General features: G+C 40.6%; 1 protein-coding gene across 2 annotated transcripts in view; it reads right to left on the reverse strand.

Moving 5' to 3' along the window:
* The window catches only part of LOC122816498 (rab11 family-interacting protein 3-like), a 1,372,586-nt gene that overhangs the window by 374,979 nt on the left and 974,418 nt on the right, over positions 1-23,189 (reverse strand). For both annotated transcript variants that reach the window (XM_044089329.1, XM_044089328.1), the window contains one exon: positions 20,037-20,072. In XM_044089329.1, coding sequence (XP_043945264.1) covers positions 20,037-20,072 — 36 coding nt within the window. The remainder of the gene's footprint in view (positions 1-20,036; positions 20,073-23,189) is intronic.

Here is a 23,189-nt window from a genome sequence, read left to right on the forward strand (position 1 = left end):
AACATTCCCTGGGAAGCGGAAAGACAGAATCCCTCCAACATATCTTGGTTCAGCCTCAAGGTTTCCTCCCAGTGGGGAAGAGCCTCTTACACCTCCCATGGGATGAAACAAGGGTGCATTCTCATAAGGTGCCCCAACCACATCACCTGACCCCCCCCCCACAACATGAAACAGCAGTGGCTGCACTCAGATTTCTTCCCACACTGACAAGCTCCTCAACCTATAACAGTGAGCCCCACCCATCACCATGGCATTGAGGGATGAAGCCCTGACTACAGCCCATATAGCCCATGTTCAATTAGCTGCAAGGATATCTTGGGGGGGGGTGTTGGGTAATAGACAGTGTTTTTTGAGCAGATGGTGCATGCTTGCTTATCCAGTGGAGAAGGAAGGCCACAGGGCCCATGGGCAATGGTGACATCTAGTAGTGGCTGGGTGTATGGGCCACCTGTAGTGGCCATACTGTCTCACAGTGCATTGTGTAGAGCCCTCCCTGCCAAGTTGAAGAAGAGGTATGGGTTCAAGAATGCACACCACCTCTACCTACTAGGCAGTGACTATGCATTAGCAGACAGCCTAGGGGTGGGTTACTCCAAGGGGACCAGCTAATTGATCCAACTCTGAACCACCCAACTGTTGCCACCAGGGGTGGAAAGAGTGGCCGGATCAGATGGGCTTCCCTAGCAGGAAAAAAAAAACAAGCTGTGGGATACTTGTATAGTCTGCAGATGCCAGGTTCCTGCTCCTAAAGAAGTGGACCAACTGGTGTCAGTAGAGGAGTCATTGGACAGGGCCCAACAAATGTGGGTAGGATAAAAGAAATTGTATTCAGAGTTAGTTCAGCAACCCTGTAAAGACCCTAATTTCTGCCAGTTATAAAAGTAACCTCATTCTTTCTGTCACTAACCAAGACACACAGGTATATGTGATTGTGGGGACAGAAACTGATAAGTAAACAAAGATCTCTTTCCTATGCCTCAGTTCTCTTTTAATAAGACAACCTGTCACAACATCCGAAGTGTTGCTTTTACAGCACATACTTTCTGGTCAGTCTCCTAATCTCTTCTACTATCAGTCATGAAAAAGACCCCAAAATATTTAAACTCCTTCAACTAAGGTATATGTTTCATCCACCGTCATACAGAAGTATTTTTTTTTCTATGACAGACCCATGACATTTGATTTGGAGAAACTGATTTCTCATCTCAGCTGCTTCAAAGTTAGCAATCTGCTACACTTCATGCTGGAGATCACAGTCATTTGAGGACAAGAGGACAGTATTATCTGCAAACAACAAAAAAGAAACAATCATGACCAAAAACGGTTTGATCTCCAAATCATGACTGTGCCTTGATATTCTGTCCATATAAAACACAGCCTTGGTGGAATTATATGCGCATTCTGAATGCAATCTGCTAAACACCAAGAAAATGGACACAACTTCCACGCCTCAAATACAGAAACTGAATGGCAAGCATGAATAAATACATGGTCCAATGAAGCCAAGCACTGACATACCCAAACATAAAGTACAGTTTTGTACCTGCCATAAATGTAGATGTCCGAACTGGATAGCATCTGCAGTCATAACAACTGGGTTGTCCTGTCGTCAGGCAGCCCTTCAGTCGGCCGGATTCCAAAGTCCGGGTCCGGCTTCGGCTGATGTCGCACTTCACCCGATGTCATCTCTGTTGGTCTTCGGGTATAAAGGCATCAGCCGACGCCATTTTCCTCAGTGTTTCTTGCCCCAGATGCCAGAAGCCCTCTTGAAGGCTAAAATTTAGATAGATGCCAATGTTTCCAAAAAGATAGAGGTAAACACAAAAATAAGCATGTATGCACATATATACAAACAAATACACCATAAAAGACTCCCCCCCACCAGCTAGCTATTAGGAGGGTAAACACCCTCGGAGTACCACAGAGGGGAAGGAGGGAGGGTAATCCTGACTGCAGATGCTATCCAGTTCGGACATCTACATTTATGGCAGGTACAAAACTGTACTATGTCCTTCATGGATGCATCTGCAGTCATAACAACTGGGTAGAATACCATAGCCAACAAGGGGAGGAGGATAAAACTAGATTATGGTGTGTTTAGGATCCCTTGCAGTACAGCAGTGGCAAACCCTGCTCGGGATCTGGAATATAGAGGCAAATTATAATGCTTGGCAAATGTATGCACGGAGGTCCAAGTAGCCGCCTCAATAATGTCTTTGGTTGCCACTCCTCGTAAGAAGGCTGTGGTAGTGGCTGTTGCCCTTGTAGAATGAGGTCTTATGTTCTGTGGAATTGGTTTTCCATGGAAGGAGTAACAGAATCGTATGCAATTTCTTATCCATTTGGAGATTGTCTGTTTGGAAATAGCTTTTCCTTCCCTTCCTGTTGCATAGGCTACAAAAAGTTGGTCAATCTTTCTGCTACTTTTTGTTCTGTCCAAGTAGTAGCGTAGCTGTCTATGTACATCCAAGGTATGCAGTATTCTTTCCCCTCTGTTTTGTGGGTTGGGAAAGAAGGTAGGTAGGTGGATTGCCTGGTTTAAAGACACTCTGGATACCACCTTAGGCATAAATGTAGGATTAGTCCTCATGGACACTCTATCTTGGTGGAAGATTAGGAAGGGTTGCACCGCCATTAAGGCCTGTAGTTCTGAAACCCTCCTTGCTGAAGTAATTGCCAGTAGGAAAGCAGTTTTCCATGACAGGTGTTGTAGGTCTGCTGTTGCTGCGGGTTCAAATGGTGATAGTGTCAACTTTTCTAGCACAAAGTTTAAGTCCCAAGCTGGTAATGGTGGTTTCCTTGGGGGTTTTACATTCTTGATTCCTCTGAGGAACTGCCTGAGCAAAGGGTGCGAAAAAACAGGTGGATCAAAGCTGTATTCTGCTGAAATAGCTGATGCATGTATCTTGATGGAGGAGTAGGACAGGCCTGAATGAAGAAGTTCGGCCAGATACTCCAGAATGTTAGGCATATCTATGTTTGACACATCTTTTCCTCTTTCAGTACTCCAAATGACAAACCTTTTCCATTTTCCAGCATAGTTCCTTCTTGTTGAAGGTCTGCGTGCTTCAAGAATAATGTCTTAAACTCTTTGGGAAAGTTCTGGATTAGCTGCTGCTATGTGATGTTCCATGCAGTCAGTTGCAACGCGTTTTAGGTTTGGATGTATGATGCTGTAGTTGTTCTGAGTTAACATCAAAGGCATCAGGGTATTGGCCACATATTGTTCGAGACATGCTCCGCAGCAGTGGGTACCAGTGTTGTCTTGGCCAGTTTGGAGCTATCAGGATTATCCTTGGACGTTCTTCCTTGATTTTTAGTAGTACTTTGTGTATCAAGGGAAGAGGTGGGAATGCATATGCTGTTAGGCCTTTCCAGCTGAAGGAGAGCGAATCCACTTTCCATGCTAGTGGGTGGAATGTCCTTGTGCAGAATTTTTGAGCTGGTGATTGAGAGGTGATGCGAATAGATCTATCTGAGGCATTCCCCATTTCTTTGAGATGGTCTTGAAGATGTCCGGGTGCAGCTTCCATTCGTGGGCATCCGATGTGGTTCTGCTTAATATGTCTGCTAGAGTATTTTCTTTTCCCGGTACAAATATTGCCTGTAACTGGATGTTGTAGCTGAGTGCCAGGGTCCACAGCTCCAAAGTCATTCTGCATAGGGGTATGAATGAGTGCCTCCCTGTTTGTTGATGTACCACATGACTGTGGTGTTGTCTGTCCTTATCATCAACTGGCCCTCTTTGAGAAATGGTCTGAACTTTTGGATTGCCAGTTTTACTGCCAGCATTTCTTTTAGGTTGATGTGCAGGTGAAGTTGATCCTGTGTCCACAATCCTTGCACGCATTTGTCCAGCATGTGGGCCCCCCATCCTAGGTCTGAAGCGTCTGTTGTGATGGTCTGGCTTGCATGACATCTGCGAAAGGGTAGGCCTGGGTTTGACTGGCATGCCTGAGCCCACCATAGGAACTCCTGTTTTAAGCATGGAATTAGTGGGATTTCTGTTTCTAGGCTGTGCCTGTGTTGGGACCATAAATTCTTTAGGTACCACTGTGGTTTTCTCATATGTAGTCTGGCAAATGGGACCAAGATTATGCATGATGCCATGAAGCCCAAGGCCTGCAGTACTTTTCTTGCTGTTAACTTGTTCAGTTTTGTTAGTGCCAAGAAGTAAAGAGGGGGTTCTTTTTGTTTTTCTGTAGTTAGGAATGCCATTTGTTTTACTGTGTCCAATTCCACGCCCAAGAATGTTCTTGTTTGGGATGGTATCAGCCTTGACTTTTGTAAATTGACTGTGTATCCCAGTGCTTGTAGCAAGTAAATGACCCTTTGTAAATCTGTTGTCAGCTTGCTTTTGTTGTCCCCTTGTAGCAGGCAGTCGTCCAGGTATGGGTAAATTTGAATTCCCTGTAGTCTGCAATGGGCGATTACTGATGCCAGGCATTTTGTGAATACTCTGGGCGCAGTAGATAAGCCAAAGGGCAAAGCTGAGAATTGATAGTGCTCTGATCCTGCAAGAAATCTGAGGTATCTTCTGCAGATTGGTCGAATGGGGACGTGCAGGTATGCCTCCTTGAGATCTAGAGTTACCAGCCAACACTCCTTGCCCAGCATGGGAAGAAGTTGCTGTAGGGTCAGCATTTTGAATTTTGGGACAATGATGTATGTATTTAAGGTGGACAGGTCGAGAATTGGTCTCCAACTTTTTCCTTTCTTGGAACTAGGAATAGTCTGGAGTAGAACCCCTTTCCTTGTTCTGCTGTTGGCACTCTTTCCACAGCTCTCATGTTTGCTAACTCCATTATCTGTTGTAGAGCCTCTGTTTTTTGATTTGGAGGTAGATTTGGCATTCCTCTTTTGACTGGTAAAGTGTGGAAGTGGAACCGGTAACCTTGATCTATGGTTCGTAAAATCCACTTGTCTTTTGTTATGTAGTGCCAGTTCTTTGAAAATAAGGTTAACTTTCCGCCTAGAGGTGCTGCTATTTGTTCCCTGGTAGGCGGATTTAGGGTTAAGTCACTGTGGTTGTGTTGATGTAGTGGCAGTGGTTGTGTCTGTGCCTCTGTTGTTACCTTGCCACTGTCGTCCTCTGTAGGCACCTCCTCTGGATTGGTTTCTGCCTCTGGAACGTCTATTCCTGCCCCTTTGAGATCTTGTGGAGTCAGGAAAGGACCAATTTTTGGCAGGCCAGTTCCTGCTAAACCTTGGGGGTTGAACCTGCAAGAAATCTTTAACCGTTTGAACAGATTTTGCCTTCTCTTCCATTTTCTTCATAACCTGCTGGGCAGGTGTACCAAACAAACTTGTCTTATCCATAGGAGCATCTAGCAACTTAGCTTTAACATGATCCGGTAAAGCTTGCTCCTTTAGCCATGCATGCCTTCTTATCACTGTGCCAGTCATGGCTGATCTAAATGAAGCCTCCAGTGCATCATAGCCACATTTTAAGGAATGGTTACTAACCTGTTGTATGTTATTTACCATTTCTAATACATATTTCTTATCAAGAGATTCATCAGTGGTTAGCTTTTTAGTTAACTGATCAAGCATAAACTCTTGGTATTGTATCATGTGAAACTGACAGTTTAAAGCTCTAGCTGAGAGAGTAGCTGAAGTGTAGACCTTTTTCCCCATCTGTCTAATGACCTTGCTTCCCTTTCAGAAGGAATAGGGTTTTAGCTATGGTCGGCTACTGCCTTGGGACCCTGGGATATAGTTTGGGTCTGCAAGTGGGGCCTTGTAAAGGTGGTGATGAGTATCTGGCACCCTGTAAAATCTGTCTGATTTGGCAGGTGCTGGGGGTAAAGAATCTGGAGCGGAGCAGACATCATTGAAAGCATCATCCACCACAGAGAGAACAGGAGGTATAGCTAAGGGCCTGTGCTGTGGAAGGTGCAGAAAGGTCCTAAGTCTTTTTCTGGAGTCTGAAAAATCCTGTTGCTGCCATTGGAACTGCTCTCGCATGGCATGTAAGGTTTCCCAAAGGAGAATTCTTCTGGTGGGGAAGCAGCTGGAATGGATTCTTCAGCATCAGAATCTTCAAAATTGGAGAAAGGAGCCTCTGGCTGGTCAGTTATGTCTGATTCATCAGCAGAATCATCAGAGGACACTGGCTCAGGGGCTCTGCCCTAGGTCTCTTCTCTGGGGCTGAGAGGCCCTGTCTGGGTGAGATTGAGATCCTCTAATTAATGAAATTAAATCTTCTGCCAAGGTAAGCATTTGAGAACTAGAAGAGGGCCTGGTTGTGGGGGGTTTAACAGGCACTGTTTTAGTAGTCTTGGCTGCTTTAGCCCTGGCGAAGGCCTTAATGGACATGGCTGCTGGAGGCCTAGCAGCACCACGTGCTGGGGTAGAGACATCCAAGGGAATGGTGTCTGATAAGTCAGTGGCAACCACCGTAGTGGATAAAATTTCTGAGGCCAATTCAAGAGTGGTAGCAGGGGCCTCAGTTGTAGAGATAGATTCAGCTGTACTTTGATCAGTTTTCTCGGTTTCGGCCGAAACCGAGACACTCGGGGTTTGCTTAACCATGGTTTCGGCCGAAACCGCGGACCGCAAGTGTCGGTCTTTATCTTTGCGTTTTTTGGCAGATTGGGTAGTCGGAGGATCCGACGGCCTAATGTACGCAAAATCAGAACCGAAAAACTGTTCTGCAAACTCCGACCGACGCCTAAGCGTTCGTCGGTTGAAGGAAGCACAGGCCGAACAGGCTGCTACGTCGTGGGCTGGGCCTAAACAAGGCAGACAATAAGAGTGGAAATCTTTATGAGGTATTTGTTTCCCACAGGTTAAGCAATTATTAACTTTTTCTGACATCGGCTGAGGCAAGAAAGAGTCCCCAACGGGGTACTTAGCTTTAGAAGTCTTCGAAGTAGTATTCGGTAGAAGTAATCTCTGGATCCGACCGACCGGCACTTGCGAACAGCTTCTGCTTCGGGCGCCACGCGGCAAGAAAGACAGAGGAAAATGGCGTCGGCTGATGCCTTTATACCCGAAGACCAACAGAGATGACGTCGGGTGAAGTGCGACATCAGCCGAAGCCGGACCCGGACTTTGGAATCCGGCCGACTGAAGGGCTGCCTGACGACAGGACAACCCAGTTGTTATGACTGCAGATGCATCCATGAAGGACATCTTAAAATGAATGGTTAATACCTACCTACCAAAGTAACTTGTTAAGCTACTGTACACCTCAGACAAAACAAAAGCTCACTGTTCCTAACTCATTAAATATGGAGCCCATCATGCTTTATGAGCTTAGCACAATTTCACTTTTCCCTCCTACCATAAACAATCAGAATTTCTCTATTGCCCCCCCCCCCCCTCTGAAAATAGTTTATTTTTCTCTCTCATTCTTGCCTCCACTTTGCAACTATAAAACTAAATGCAAATGTAAATTAATGCTTTTTCCATTTGTTTTACTTTTTTCTTTCTGGAAATAGCAATTTTTTAAACAGCTAACTACCATATTTACTTGCACTGTACAGTTATCTAACACACAATACTATCTACAATGTAAAATAATGCAATAAAAATGTCTATCTATTGTAAACACTTGCAACTTATGAATTTTAATGTGGAGCTTTTCTCCCTGGGCCTCCACTGAAAAAAGGGCATTTCTATCCCAGTCGGACTTTCCCGGTCAAAAACGCAAACAATAAATAAAAATGGTCATCTGTAACCTAGTCAGGAAGCTGTTATTTACAAAAACAGTGTAAGAAAAGTACAGCTGTGTACCTACCATAAATGTAGATGTTCGAGTGTATTCACTGTTGCAGTCATTACTCTTGGGTTATCCTGCTGGCAGGCTACCCGCAGTCGGCCAGAATTCCAAAGTCTAGGTCCGGCGTCAGTTGCTGTCGCCTCCTCCCTGACATCAGAGTGCCAGGGGTATAAAAGATGCAACCAACGCCATTTTCTTCAGTTTTTCTTGCCCCAGATGTCAGGTGCCCCCAAAATGGGTAGGCTAAAAAATTATGCCAATAATTATGCATGCAGTAAAATAAACATTTCCTTCATCTACAAGCAAATACACCACATAGGTTGTATAAGATAGAGAAGTATAGGTAAGTCCCAGCAAAGAAAAAGGGGGATGGTGGGTGGGTAACCTGGACTGCAACAGTGAATACACTTGAACATCTACATTTATGGTAGGTACACAACTGTACTATGTTCATCGTGTTTCACTGTTGCAGTCATTACTCTTGGGTTGAATCCCAAAGTTGAGGTTGGGTGGCTGGGCCTAAATAGGATTGGGAGAGGCTATAAGGCCCTGCAGAACTGCAGTGGCGAAGCCTGCTCTGGATTTAGAGTAGAGAGGTAAATGGTAGTGCTTTGTAAAAATGTGCACTGAACTCCACGTTGCAGCCTCTAAAATGTCTTTGGTTGGTACTCCTCTGAGAAAGGCTGCTGAAATGGCTGCTGCCCTGGTAGAATGAAGCCTAATGCCCTTGGGCACTGATTTGCCATGTTGTGAGTAGCAGAAACGAATGCAGTGGCCTATCCATTTTGAAAAAGTCTATTTTGAGATAGGCTTTCCTTAAGATCCTGCAGCATATGCCACTAAGAGTTGCTCAGTTTTTCTGAAAGCTTTAGTTCTGTCCAAGTAGAAGCATAGTTGTCTGTGTATGTCCAAAGAATGCAGAAGTCTCTCACCCTTATTCTGTGGGTTTGGATAAAAGGTAGGCAAATGAATGGTTTAGTTAAGGGCCACAGTGGACACTACCTTAGGCATAAATGTCGGGTTCGTCCTTAGAGAAACCCTGTCTGGATGGAAAATGATGAAAGGTTCCACAGCCATGAGTGCCTGTATCTCTGAAACTAGTCTTGCAGAGGTTACTGCTAGGAGCAGATCTGTTTTCCAAGATAAAAACTTTATATCAGCTGTATTGGCTGGCTCAAAGGGCGGCAGTGTGAGTTTTTCCAAGACATAATTGAGGTCCCATGCAGATATTGGGGCTCTCCTTGGAAGTCTTATGTTTTTGGCCCCTCTGAGGTACTGCCTTAGCAAAGGATGGGAAAAAATAGGAGATTCTGTATTGTAATGAGCTGAAATGGCAGAGGCATGAATTTTAATTGATGAAAAGGATAGGCCTTTGTCCAGCATCTCAGTTAGGTATTGTAAAATCTGAGGGATATCTGGCACAGATGTGACAATTCCTTGTGCCTGGTTCCAAGCACAGAATCTTTTCCATGTTTCTGCATAAGACTTTCTGGTACTGGGCCTCCTGGTCTCCAAAATAACATCCATCACTGCTTTAGAGAGAGTTGTGTTTTGAATGGTTACATTACGCCATGCTGTCAGATTTAGGGTCCAGAGTTGGCTGTGCAGAATCTGATTGTTTCGCTGAGTCAGTAAGTGAGGAATTAGAGGCAATGTCCAGGCTGGGCCGTGAGACAAATTTTTTTAGGATTGGGTACCAGTGCTGGCGTGGCCAGTCTAGGGCAATCAAAATCATTCTTGGCTTCTCTTGTCTAACCTTTAGGAGCACCTTGGGGAGGACAGGCAGAGGAGGAAAGGCATATACTGTTAGACTTTTCCAGCTGAATGACAGAGCATCCACTTTCCACGCTTGCTTGTGATAAGTCCTTGTGCAGAATTTCTGTAGTTGGCAGTTGTTTGGGGAGGCAAATAGATCTATGTCTGGGCATCCCCATTCCTTTGTTATCATGCTGAAGACTTGTGGATCCAGTTTCCACTCATGGGGATCCGTGGGGTTTCTGCTTAGTTCGTCTGCCAGAGTATTGTTCTTTCCTGGCAGGAATTGTGCTTGCAAATGTACTTGATAAGTCAATGCTGTGTCCCACAAAGTCATGGCTTGTCTGCAGAGGGGGTAGGAATGTGTGCCTCCCTGCTTGTTTATGTACCACATGACTGTAGTATTGTCCGTCCTTATCAGTAGTTGTCCTGGATGGAGTAGATCCTTGAAAGCTGTCAGGGCATTTTGAACAGCTAGCATCTCTTTTTGATTGACATGTAGATGCAATTGGCTTGTGGACCATGTGTCCTGAATACATTTTCCTGCCATGTATGCTCCCCAGGCATAATCTGATGCATCTGTTGTTATTGACTGCCTGGCTGTGGGTAAAGTGAATAGCTGTCCCTTGTTGAGGTGACAGGCATGTGCCCACCATCGAAACTCCTGTTGCAGGTAAGGAATGAGGGTAATTAACGCTTCCAGGCTTTGACAATGTTGAGTCCAGACACATTTTAGGTACCACTGAAGTTTCCTCATATGCAGTCTGGCATATGGAATTAGCAGAATGCAGGATGCCATGAAGTCCAAAGCCTGCAGAATTATTCTTGCAGATAACTGGGTCTTTGTTGCCAACATTTTGAAGTAAGAAGTTAGTTCCCTTTGTTTGTCTGGCGTGAGATAAGCCATCTGGGCAGTTGTATTTAAGCTTGCACCCAGGAATATTATCTCTTGAGAGGGTACTAGTTTTGATTTATTTTCGTTTACTGTGTACCCTAAGCAAATTAATAATCTTTTTACGAACGCCAGATGCTTTAGTAGAGTGTCCTTGTTCTCTGCTTGTATAAGGCAGTCATCCAAGTAAGGATATATTTGAATTCCTCTGTCTGCAAAATGCAATTACTGGTGCCAGGCATTTTGTGAAGACCCTGGGCGCAGTAGATAAGCCAAAGAGCAGTGCAGAGAATTGGTAATGCATTGAGCCTGCTATGAATCTGAGGTATCTTCTGCAAGCTTGTCTGATTGGGATATGCAGGTATGCCTCTTTTAGGTCCAAAGTTACAAGCCAAGGCTTCTTGCCCAGCATGGGCAGAAGCTGCTGCAGAGTTAGCATTTTGAATTTTGGAACGTCCAGAAATGTGTTTAGAATAGACAGGTCCAGTATTGGTCTCCAGGTTTTGTCCTTTCTGGGTACCAAGAAAAGTCTTGAGTAAAATCCTTGTCCCTGCTCTTGCTGTGGTACTTGCTGAATGGCCCTCATGTTCATAAGGGACGAAACTTATTTTTGTGCCTCTGCCCATTGATTGTGTGGCAGGTTTGGTATACCTTTTACCTTTGGCAGGGTGTGAAAGTGGAACCTGTAGCCGTGGGACACTATACTCAGTACCCATTTGTCCTGGGTGATCATGTGCCAGTTTTGAGAGAAAAATGCTAGTTTTCGGCTGCAAGAAGATAAGTGTTTGGTTTTGGTAGAGGCAAGTCATTGGGACTGTTTCCTATATGGCTGTGCTTTGTCTTCTCCACTTTTGGAGGTAGAAGCGCCCCACTGTTTAGGCCTGTATGAGCCCTGGGGCTGGGATCTGCCTCTGGGACGTCTGTATCTGCCTCTTTGTGGCCTGTCCGACACTGGAAAGGACCAGTTCTTTGTAGGCCAGTTCCTGCTAAATCTTGGTGGCTGAACCTGTAAGAAATCCTTCACTGTTTGCATAGATTTTGCTTTGTCCTCCATTTTCTTCAAAACCTCCTCTGCTTTAACAACAAATAAAGTATCATGCTGTAATGGAGCATCTAATAATTTTGCTTTAACATGATCAGGCAGATTTTGTTCCTTTAACCAAGCATGTCTCCTAATGACAGAACCCGTAACTCCGGCCCTGCAGGAGGCCTCCAGAGAATCAAAACCACATTGTAATGTATGCTTTCCCACTTGTTCAGTTGCATGCAATAAATCCTGCATTTTCTTATTCTCTGCACAATCAGAATTAGCCAACATTTTCTGTTTTAGCAGCGACATTAAGTATTGCTGATATTTAATCATATGAAATTGACAATTTAAAGCCCTCACAGCCAAAGTAGCAGAAGTGTAAACCTTTCTCCCCCATCTGTCTAGTGTCCTTGAATCCCTGTCAGAAGGGATAGGGTTTTATGCAGTAGCGGCCTTAACCCCCTTGGGACCCTGAGAAATAGTTTCTGGGTCAGCAGCAGGGTTTTTATAACGAAATGCATGTGAATCTGGAACCCTGTAGTATCTGTCTGGTTTAATAGGAGCTGGAGGTAAGGAGCCTGGAGAAAGGCCGGACTCTGAAAATACATCTACAATGTCTAGCACAGGGGGAATAGCAAGAGGCCTGTGCTGAGGAAGTAAAAGAAAATCTCTAAGCCTTTTCTTTGATTTTGAGTAATCTTGGCTCTCCCAGTGGAAGTGCTCCCTCATGGTACGCAGGGTTTCCCCAAAAGAATAATACTCAGGAGGAGAGGCTGAAGGAATGGATTCTTCAGCATCAGAATCCTCATGGGGAGGAAGAGAGTATTCCTGTACAGAAGAGGAGTCAGAGGAAATGGAAACCTGATCTGAAGAGTCAGTCTGTCTCTTGCCTAGGCCTGTTGTCAGGAGGGGGATGGGAACCCCTGATCAAGGTAATAAGGTCTTCGGCCATTTTGAGCATCTGTTTCTTAGGCATGGAAGTCTATTCAGAGAATGCTGTACTTGTTTCTTTGTCTTTAAAGCTGCTTTAGTCTTTGCTTTTGAAGCTGAAGTAGGCTTTACATAAAGCTGTGTAGGTCTGAAAACACCCTCAGAAGCCGATGCCTGCTCAGCGGCTCCGGACCCATCTGAGAGAATGATTTCCAAGTGTCCAACACCTTGAGTATCCAGAGGCCTAACTGGCTCCACGTGGGAGTCATCAGCGGCCTGTGGCTCTGAGGTAGCGGGCGTCAGGGGGCTGCGAAAGCGCCTCACTGAGAACCGGCGACTGGCTTAGTGGAAGCCTCATCGTCGGTTTTGGATATCGGATGCCTGTCCTTCTCTTTTTCCTTGCGTTTTTTAGAAACTCTGGTCGTCGGCTGTTCCGAAGGCATTATGTAATTGAATTTTCGGAAAAGTAATGATAAGCAAAATCAAACCAACGCTTAATAGTGTGTTTGTTGAATCTAGCACAAAACCGACAGCTAGCAACGTTATGATCAGGGCCTAGGCAAGGAATAAGGTAAGAATGAAAATCCTTATGAGGTATTTGCTTCTCACAAGAAATACAATTGTGAACTTTTTCTGACATCGATCTGGAGTAAGAAAAAAGTTTCCCCAATGGGGAACTTAGCTTTAATGAAGACTTTGGATCTGAAATTCATCTGTGAAAATCTCAGGAGTTGCCCGACCGGCACTTGCAAACTGCTTTTGCTTCGGGCACCGCGCAGCAAGAAAGACAGAAGAAAATGGCGTCGGTTGCATCTTTTATACCCCTGGCACTCTGATGTCAGGGAAGAGGCGATAGCAACCGATGCCGGACCTAGACTTTGGAATTCTGTCCGACTGCGGGTAGCCTGCCAGCAGGATAACCCAAGAGTAATGACTGCAACAGTGAAACACGATGAACATCTTCTCTGTGTGGAAGATTTTCAGTCCATATATTTCTAAATGTATATACACACACTTGAAGGAAATCAGGTTCAGCCTCTCCAAATTCAAACTTTTTATTCCACAAGGAGACAAGACAACTTTAATGCTACACGTAACAGTGCGTTTTCGATTCGTGTTCTTCTTCAGAAAATCAAAGTGAAATAAAATGCAAACAAGCATCCCTCCTTATATACACAAAATCTGCCAATAATTAATTAATTCATTAAAATTTTTAACCCTTAGGCACCTAGTACTCATTTTTCTAACCAAAAAAACATTATGGCAAACTTTTAATCATTCAGTGAAATACTTCCATAAATATGAAATATATTTTACTAACTACAATTCCATAATGCTCTAAATTGCTTATTAAAATATGCACACATATTACATTTGTGTAATTATATAACTTTCAAACATTTAAACTTCATTTCAGTATATAAAAAATATATTCCAAATTGTATTATTGCGCCATCTGGTGTTGCAAGTGACACAAGACTGCATTACAAACAAACCTCAAAAATACTATATGTACAGATAAACTTTCTTAAACAAATTTTCCTACAAATAAATTATACCAACATAAATTTTACATCATTTTAATATATCATATCAATATGGTATTCTTTTATATCATACTATTATACTAAATTGTTGTTTTATGCTATTTTTAATTTTTAATATATATTATATTTAATATAAAAATTTTTAATTGATTATTATAGTGCATTTGGATGTTTGCACTATGGAGTGTGTACTTTATTATACCTTCTTAATGGGACTATATTATAGTAAATGTTATGCAGGTCATTTATGTTGGTATAATTTATTTGTAGGAAAATTTTTTAAGAAAGTTTATCTGTACATATAGTATTTTTGAGGTTTGTTTGTAATGCAGTCTTGTGTCACTTGCAACACCAGATGGCGGAATAATACAATTTGGAATACATTTTTTATATACTGAAATGAAGTTTAAATGTTTGAAAGTTATATAATTACACAAATGTAATATGTGTGCATATTTTAATACGCAATTTAGAGCATTATGAAATTGTAGTTAGTAAAATATATTTCATATTTATGGAAGTATTTCATTGAATGATTAAAAGTTTGCCATAATGTTTTTTTGGTTAGAAAAATGAGTACTAGGAGCCTAAGGGTTAAAAATTTTAATGAATTAATTAATTATTGGCAGATTTTGTGTATATAAGGAGGGATGCTTGTTTGCATTTTATTTCACTTTGATTTTCTGAAGAAGAACACGAATCGAAAACGCACTGTTACGTGTAGCGTTAAAGTTGTCTTGTCTCCTTGTGGAATAAAAAGTTTGAATTTGGAGAGGCTGAACCTGATTTCCTTCAAGTGTGTGTATATACATTTGGTCTTTGTTCACACTTGTATCCTTTTTCGTTTATTCCATATATTTCTAGTTAATCGCTGTATATTAATCAGATCAGACAATGGTAGTAGAAGTAGCGAACGTAAACTTGTCTTAAGTCAAAACAAAACAAACAAAAAGTAATAACTAGGTACACAGACAAGCGATCCAAGTAAAACAAAAATAGAGTAATAATTTCCTCACAAGCTTTCTAAATATATATATATATATGGATTCACTTCATAACACTGAAACTTCAAATTACTGAAAATGACAAAACTTCATAATACTGAAGACCAAAATACTGAAAGCTCAAAATACTGAATACTCAAAATACTGAAAACACATATTATGCATAAACTCAGCTTAAACAACATAAATCATAGCAATTTCTACCAAATATATGCAGGGGGCAAGCCCCCCTGCACCCCCTGCTAATTATATATATCTACTCCAAGATTGCACTTAACTACACTATGTGCAATCTTGGAGTTGATATATTTAATTAGCAGGGGTTGCAGGGGGGTTTGCCCCCCTGCATATATTTGGTAGAAATTGTTATGATTTATGTTGTTTAAGCTGAGTTTATGCATGATATGTGTTTTCACTATTTTGAGTATTCAGTATTTTGAGCTTTCAGTATTTTGAAGTTTCAATGTTATGAAGTGAATCCATATATATATATATATATATATATATATATATATATATATATATATATAGATATATAGATATATAGATATACTTTTTATCAGGCATGGGAGTGGTTTATTGTGCTGTAAAACAGTGTTATTGGTACACATGTTAAATTCACATCCCTTTCCCCCATCAGTATGACATTCGAGCTGGTCCTGCCCTACTTATATAACCCTTATGTACTTTAAATAAAATTATATAATGATGTGGTACCTCTTATTTAACCAAATTATTAAGTAGATTATTAAGTCTGTGATTTTATCCAAGACAATATACTACATGGCTGGAAATTTATCAACCTTAGTTCATTTGGCAATCAAAAAATATATATAAATATATACATATACATTTTGCATGTAAAAATCAATTTCTATTTTCATAACCTATTGTTAACAAAGATCGCTTTCATCCTAGACTTCTTCATGTCTGTGTACAAGAACCCTAAAAACCTACATAACTGTAAAATTAGTTAGTATTGTTATTACACATAATTTTGAATAAAGTGGAAAAAAAGAACCAAAAAAAAATAAAAATAAGAAAAAATGTATGTATGATGATGGAAACAAAATATACACTTAAATTTCAACTGATTTAAAAACCACTCCCATGCCTGATAAAAAGTATATATATATTTATGAAAGCTTGTGAGGAAATTATTACTCTATTTTTGTTTTACTTGGATCGCTTGTCTTTGTACTTAATAAAGGATTTGTGACTGAAAACAGACTGCCTGCCTTGCTTGGATTACTTTCGAATACTTGGTAATGCTGTACAATTATGTATTTTCTATTATTACTTTTTGTTTTGTTTTGTTTTGACTTAAGATGAGTTTACGTTCGTTACTTCTACTACTATTGTCTGATCTGATTAATATACAGTGATTAACTAGAAATATATGGACTGAAAATCTTCCACACAGAGAAGTTTCTTACACGGTTTTGTTTTTGGACCCACTACACTTTAGTGGGTTGTTTTGAGACTTCGGGGATACCACGGAGATTACTTGTTTTTTGAAGGTGTTATTTAAAGGCAAGAAATGGGTGAGTCCTTCCTTGGAAACATCTTCCAGTCAGTGCTGCAGCTCTCTGCTAGCTGACTGCAAGTAACTTGGTAAAGAAAAAAAATTACTTAAACCTCTGGAAGGTAAGTGCTGTGAATTATTATACAAAAAGTTTTGATATGAATTATATGTTACACTGCAGGCTAATATCTTTGCTTGGCCTCTTGGTTAAAATCATAGAAACAGTAAAGCATAAGCAGATTACTCATTACCTACAAAAGTTCTGATTAATTTTTGACAACCAGTATGGATACTGGTCAGGACATGAAGTGGACACTACGCCGGTCATCAGCACCCAAAAGAGCATTACAAACATGGTCGAACAGAATACAGTTGAAACATTACTTTTCAATCAGTCTGTCACAGCCATGTGAAAAACTGCATCATCCCCACTTTCTTAGCCAACTTGTAAAATTAAGCTTGGTCTCTCAAGGACTACAGTGGTGTCAAGGCTACACAAGGTCAAGGGTGGTGTCAAGGCTACAAGAAAGTTTCACACAACAAAATGAAGTACAGCCTTAATGTAAAGCAAAAAGCTTACCAACAGTCTAAACAGGGAGCTGCCTCAGGTCCTGCTATTTGCTTGACTTTTAAAAAGCCTATGGCAGCTCTGTGGAGCAGCTAACATAGTATAATCCACTGATAACATGAATTCACCAGCTACGACTCTAATGTTAGTTCAGCAAAGTGAACTCCAGCTAGGATTCTCAGCAGTGGCTTCTGACTGCAGGACAGTAAAATACTGCTGAATCTCACAAAGCTTTAGGAAAATATTCTTTTGCCTAACAGGGCACACCATCTTAAAATCACATAAATGTTTCATTATAAAGGCATTCATACAACACTTCCATACTCAAATGATTATTTCCTATGTGGGATTTATGTTTTAACTCAACAACCATGATGCCAATCACAGCACTGCTTTCAGAACAGTGAAAACCTTTTTAAATAAAAAAATATCGGATCACACACATTTCACCTAGGTACTAGCACAATGTACAAAACCAACAAGCAAAAATATTAAAGAAACAAAAGAGAATGCTTTCTTGTATAGCCACCACCTTCCCTACACATACTAACTCCATGTTCACACAACCATAAGGATGTGTGTAAGTTCATGAAATCTGCCATTCACAAATATCACAGTGTACTGCAAAATAAAAGGATTTTCTCCACTATTGAAAATTTAAGTGCATCAACATACTGATTTTTCAATGTCTGAAATATATCTGACAATCAAGCATTTAAAACAACTTCATACTCCTTCCAGTGTGCACAGATAACATGCTACAACCTGCGCCGGCATCATACCAATAAACTTTTGGCACAGAAATCTCAGGATGGATATCACTTGCAAGTTAACTTATTAGCCACAACATAACTGTATCTTCTGAATATTATTCAGAGACATGTGCCTTCAACTAAGTTTGCTGCTTAACTGTTACATCCCAGCCAGGGAACTTGAAACTCGTGGTTACTTTCTGCTCTTGAAGTACTTTGCAAAAACAAAAGCAAAGGGGTCATAGAGAAATGTCACCCACAAGCAAATGAATGCACTGCTCACAAATTTTAGTGAACACACAATCCAGTCTTCTTTTAAAATGAACTCTGTACTCCTGCAGTTTAGTACAAGTCATAAATGGAGCTAGCCATCTCAAGCTGTCACTACTGCTAATGGCTGCATGTTATGCTTGGAAATAAAATGAGACTTCTCTTCATCATTCCACTAGTATGCACAGATCTTGGTACAACACTGACGTTGTATGTGCTGCCATGATCACTAATGTCTAATGGAATTCAGCCTCTTAATGAAACATCCTGACATGTCTTGACTGCTACATTTTCCACTGCACGGAGCTATGGACTCATTTAACTGTCAATTATTACTCCGCATTGGGTTTTTTTTCAGTGTAAAATATTGGCAGCTATCTTCATGTTTAGCTACTCCTCAAGGGACAAGGAGGTGACAATGCATTGTTCTAATTACTTTAAAGGTCTGTAACATTCATGCCTGAGAATCTGCTTTTACTACTATAATTTATTCTTTGTGGCTGCAGTTTTTCAGGCCTTGCATTACAAGAATAGCCTAGTCAAAGTATATTAAATTAAGAAATGCTGCAGTAACAGCACACATGACTTAAATCCACAAAAAACTACGTGAATAGCCTTCATTCTATAGCACTTACTTAAAGAACTAAAGAAAAGCTAATTAACTGCTTTTACATCCAAAACACATTCTTCGTCTGTTTCTTGTACAAAAATGTGTTGTCTAAAAGCATCTGTAATGTGTGGAATGGTAATTTTCCAAACTGGATAAAACATTTCTTTTTACAGTCCGATGAGGAGATATTTAACTTGTAAGACTCATGTCCCTTAGAATGGTTTCAGTTACCTTTGTTAAAGCATTTTTGTTCAATAAACATCCATAAAAGTTGATTCTTAAACCCCATTAACTCAGTAAACCTCATGTGCGTATGACATGTCCATGTGCAGCAACACCAACGGAAGGGTCCATACCTTTCATGTGTCAGACATTATGAAGTGCATCATTCTTACATTCTGTCTCACAAAAATCCCATACTACAGGAAGAATAGAATGTCCCCACAATGAAATGTAAACACACAAATTCATGCAGATTTATAGTGCTCTGTATTCTACAAATACACATTACCACAGTAAGTCCAATGTATTAAGTATAGCCGCTCTCATATGCGACAATCAGTCAAATGGTTCTGTCCATCTGTCACAATTTCCTGACTAAAGCCCAAGAGGTATGTATGAGGATAGAATACAGACAAAAATAAGAAAATACTTTCGACAGGTAATTTTTCCTGAAAAGTTCTGGCACTTATGCAAATACCTACACAGTCATTTTTTTTTTGTTTGTTGTTTGCTTTTCATAATAGGATGACCTTTAACCTTAAGAAAGCTAATACCCTCTGTAATATATATATATATATATATATATATATTATATATATATATATATATATATATATTCTTTACAGTTTTGGGGGAGGGTGCAGCTTCAGCTCAATGCCTCCCTTTACTGTGACTAACTGACCCATTTGCCATCTATTGGGCCAAGAGCCCTCAGGTCAATTCATTGCATGGTGAAGGCTAGTCAAGTGTTAGGGAGGAGGGCAGGCTGCAGACTGTCCTATTCCCAACCTCAATGGCAGCCTGCGTCTTTTGATATAGCTGCTAGTGTAAAAATCATCTGGAGTGCCATCAGGGCTTCAACTTTCTGAACCATGGGGTCAAGTTCATGCTCCTTAAATGTTAATAAAACCTACCTGATATTCAAGACAAAAATCTCACAAACTCACAAGAACTTAGTCAAACTCTTCAATAAAATGCTACCATAAGTCACATTAGTAGAACTGCTATACATAAAGCAGCTCTCCCTGAATAAGTACTGATATTCTGAATGTGAAGAGTAGATGGTCATTTTGTTGAGCAAATGGAACTGTAATTTCTGTTCACTTCCATGGCTTTTATCAGACAATGAACTTTCAGAGTTGGTCAGAACTCAAAACAACCTCAATTATACAAGAAAACTGAGAAACCATGCAATTTTCACTTACCTGGCTATCTTCTTGCGAGAAAGTCTCTTGTTGGGGCTGTTTAAATGAAAACAGGAAAACAGTCAGGAAAAGTATGGGGGAAGGATCAGGAAACAAATTTAAATAAAAAATGATAACAGCAAATGACTGCTCACACTTCAAGCTCTTCAGAAACACATTCATTTTGCTGAGACTGCATATGACTACAGTAAAAGACACACACATTATATCAGTCCCAGCTAACCAGATGAAAACAGACACAGCTTTGCACTGCAGTACACTGATACAGTATCAATGGTATTCAGTAGAACTATATAGTAAAATTAAGCTGCCTGAAAAATGAACTCACCACAAATTTAGATGGAGGTACCTTTTGTTACAACCTGCCATTAAGTTAAAGTACATGATCCAGCAGTGGTAAACATGAAAGACCATTTCAGAACACCTTAGTGAACTATCTTCTACATAGCCAAATAACAGTACTCGAAGTGCCCCAACAAGTAGAAATGAGTTTCTTAAGTACAGTATTCTGTAGATTTAATAAAGCTCAACAAAGATCCTATTAAAAATGAAATCAAATAGTAACAAAATAAACAGCCATGCTCTCAGAAAAAATACAGTTGTACAGAAGATGTCTGACATCTGTTTAGTTTGGCCGGTGATGCATTTATGGCTTGTGAACGTAAAAGGCAGGCCTGTTGACCAGGAACATATTTACTGACTGGGTGTGGTAAAATACTGCTGCACAGTACAGGTTTATTCGCCCTGTAATGTATTTATAGTGGCAAAGTTAAAATGGAGCAGAAATGGCAATCAAGTGGCATCAAAGACCCATGTACCTAACACAGCATACTGATAATTCAGAAAGAGGAAAAAGTACAGCCAGTATTATGCAACAAAGCCACTTTTGTTCAAAGTAATTTATAAAAACATTTTTTGTAGCAAAGACATTTATTTTTTTCTGCAATATACTTAGCATTTTAGTACACAGAAAAAAGTAAATGAGCCAGTTTGGCTCTAACATGAGCTTCTTAAACAGCAAAAACTGGTAGAGACAAGGTAGCTCTTTATACAGTTGATTCAAATGCATAAGTACCAATCAGATTTAAACAGTATGTGCACAAATTATATAAAGAGCAATAAACAGTTTTCTTGGTCTCTGTAGCTGACCATCAGCTGCTTCAAGGGTCTTTCCTCATCGGGTCTACCAAAAATCCTTGCCACCTCCCAAACTGACATTGACCCATGCTCATGGTCAGTGAGGAGACCAAGGCTCCTTAAGGCAACTTCACACGGTTACTGAGAGAGTTTTTAAACTTTAAGCCCTATTCTTCAGTCCTATGTGCACTCATGTTGCCCAAGAGGGTGTCAGACAATGGGCTGGTGGCATAACATCATGCCTCAGTGTGCAACTTAGCCAAACACCGACCCTTCTTATAGGCAGCACTGTCCACTCATCCCTAGCCTCAGTCAGAGATCAGCTGCAAAGTTGTACGCAAGTGTGTGCCCACCCCGTGGATCAGCATGTCTGTTCCCCCTGCCTTGCTGTCAACTGCTGAGCCACTAATCAAACTTGAGTTACCTGGACCACAGTCGGGGCTTTATCTCTTTTATGCTATCAGTGAGGCAAAAGCAATAAACAGTTAAAGATTACACAGGGAAGGACACACAACAGATATATGAGAACTCAGAACTCATAATATTAAATTATCTTCACACTATGTTAGGGGAAATGCATATGGCAGATGTCAGCAAGGTGCACTTCAAATTTTCAGTCACTGATCAAGTACTTAATTATAATACAATATTGGGTGCAGAAGATGAGCTTGACTGGAAAGAGTACTGCTGGCAAGTAAGGCTAAATGCTTGCACTTCTGCTGGAATTAATGATAAGGAGAACTTTAAAATAGTACAGAAAAGGAAAGGGTTAACTCATTAAGGCAGTAGTCATGTGATTTTAGTAGTTTATTTAATTGTACTTTGACCTGCAATAACTTGGTCTGATGAAGTTCTAAGTATGGGCTGAAAGTGCTTACCAGTTGTTTGTTTGGTGTCATTTTAAAGTATATTAAAGCTTCAGACATTTTAGTTGTTCATGTATTTATTACTTTATCATTGCGGCTTGGCAGTGTTTCAGTGTGGGGACTTTTGACATGTTAGATAGTAAAATTTGCCAATATTCAACATTGTGGTCTTGTGAAAATGGCGGCAGCTCATACAATCATTGTTGGAACGACACCACAAGTGATAAGCCTCTAGCGGCAATTATGTATAGTTTTGGGGGTTGGTATAATGGTTAAGGTGTTTACTTCACAGTTACAAGGTACATGGTTTGATCCCTACTGTTGAAAAGGAAATTGGCTAAGCTTAAAATGGTCCATAAGAGCAGTTAGCCTAGTACTTTCCTATGAACGTATATATACATACATTATGGGAAGAGGTGCATATATTACATACAATCGTATACGACTACACTAAACATGACACAGACTTCTTAAACAAGATCTGTGCACATTCAAAACACATTTTGATAAATGCAATTGTCAGTCTCTAGAACCATGTTCATCTTTAACCTGCTTCATCATTTTGATTTCTTCAGCTGTTTTCCAGATCTGGAGTTCTTTGAAAGTACTGTTTTTCTGTGGCTATGTGAACTTGTTTTGGGGACAACATTTTCTGCACTACAGCTTTATACGGAAATGTGATCTCAAAAGCCTCTTTCTGCAGTTCTTGACTGTTACAGGTTCCTAGCGTCATCAGTAAATACTAAGCAATGACTCTGCAGACTATTACAAGCCTAGCCAATAATGAGAGATCAGACTCAAAACCCTTTATCTTGTATCTGTGAGATTAAGACCTTAACCATTATGCCAAACTTCCCCCCAAATTGATAATTTCCCAATTTTTAGGTGGTTATTAGGCTTGCAGTCTTGGGGCTACTGAGGAGCCTAGCTCAAATTTCCAGTTGCCCCAAATTGCTGTCACGTTAAGTGATTTGCTCAAGGTATGCAAATAAGGGCTAAGGGAATCAAACACAGCAACTACAGCTCACAGCCCTAACACTGCACCAGTTATCACACATTTTTCCAGTGACAGCTCTAGTTGTTCTTTTCCCTTGAAACTCAATGCATTTGTCCCATACAAGTGTATCAAAAGTGTAACCTTTCATATTTT

The sequence above is a fragment of the Protopterus annectens genome, chromosome 12.part0, assembly GCF_019279795.1.
Source record: "Protopterus annectens isolate FY-2018-M chromosome 12.part0, PAN1.0, whole genome shotgun sequence".
In the NCBI taxonomy this organism is placed as follows: domain Eukaryota; kingdom Metazoa; phylum Chordata; order Ceratodontiformes; family Protopteridae; genus Protopterus; species Protopterus annectens.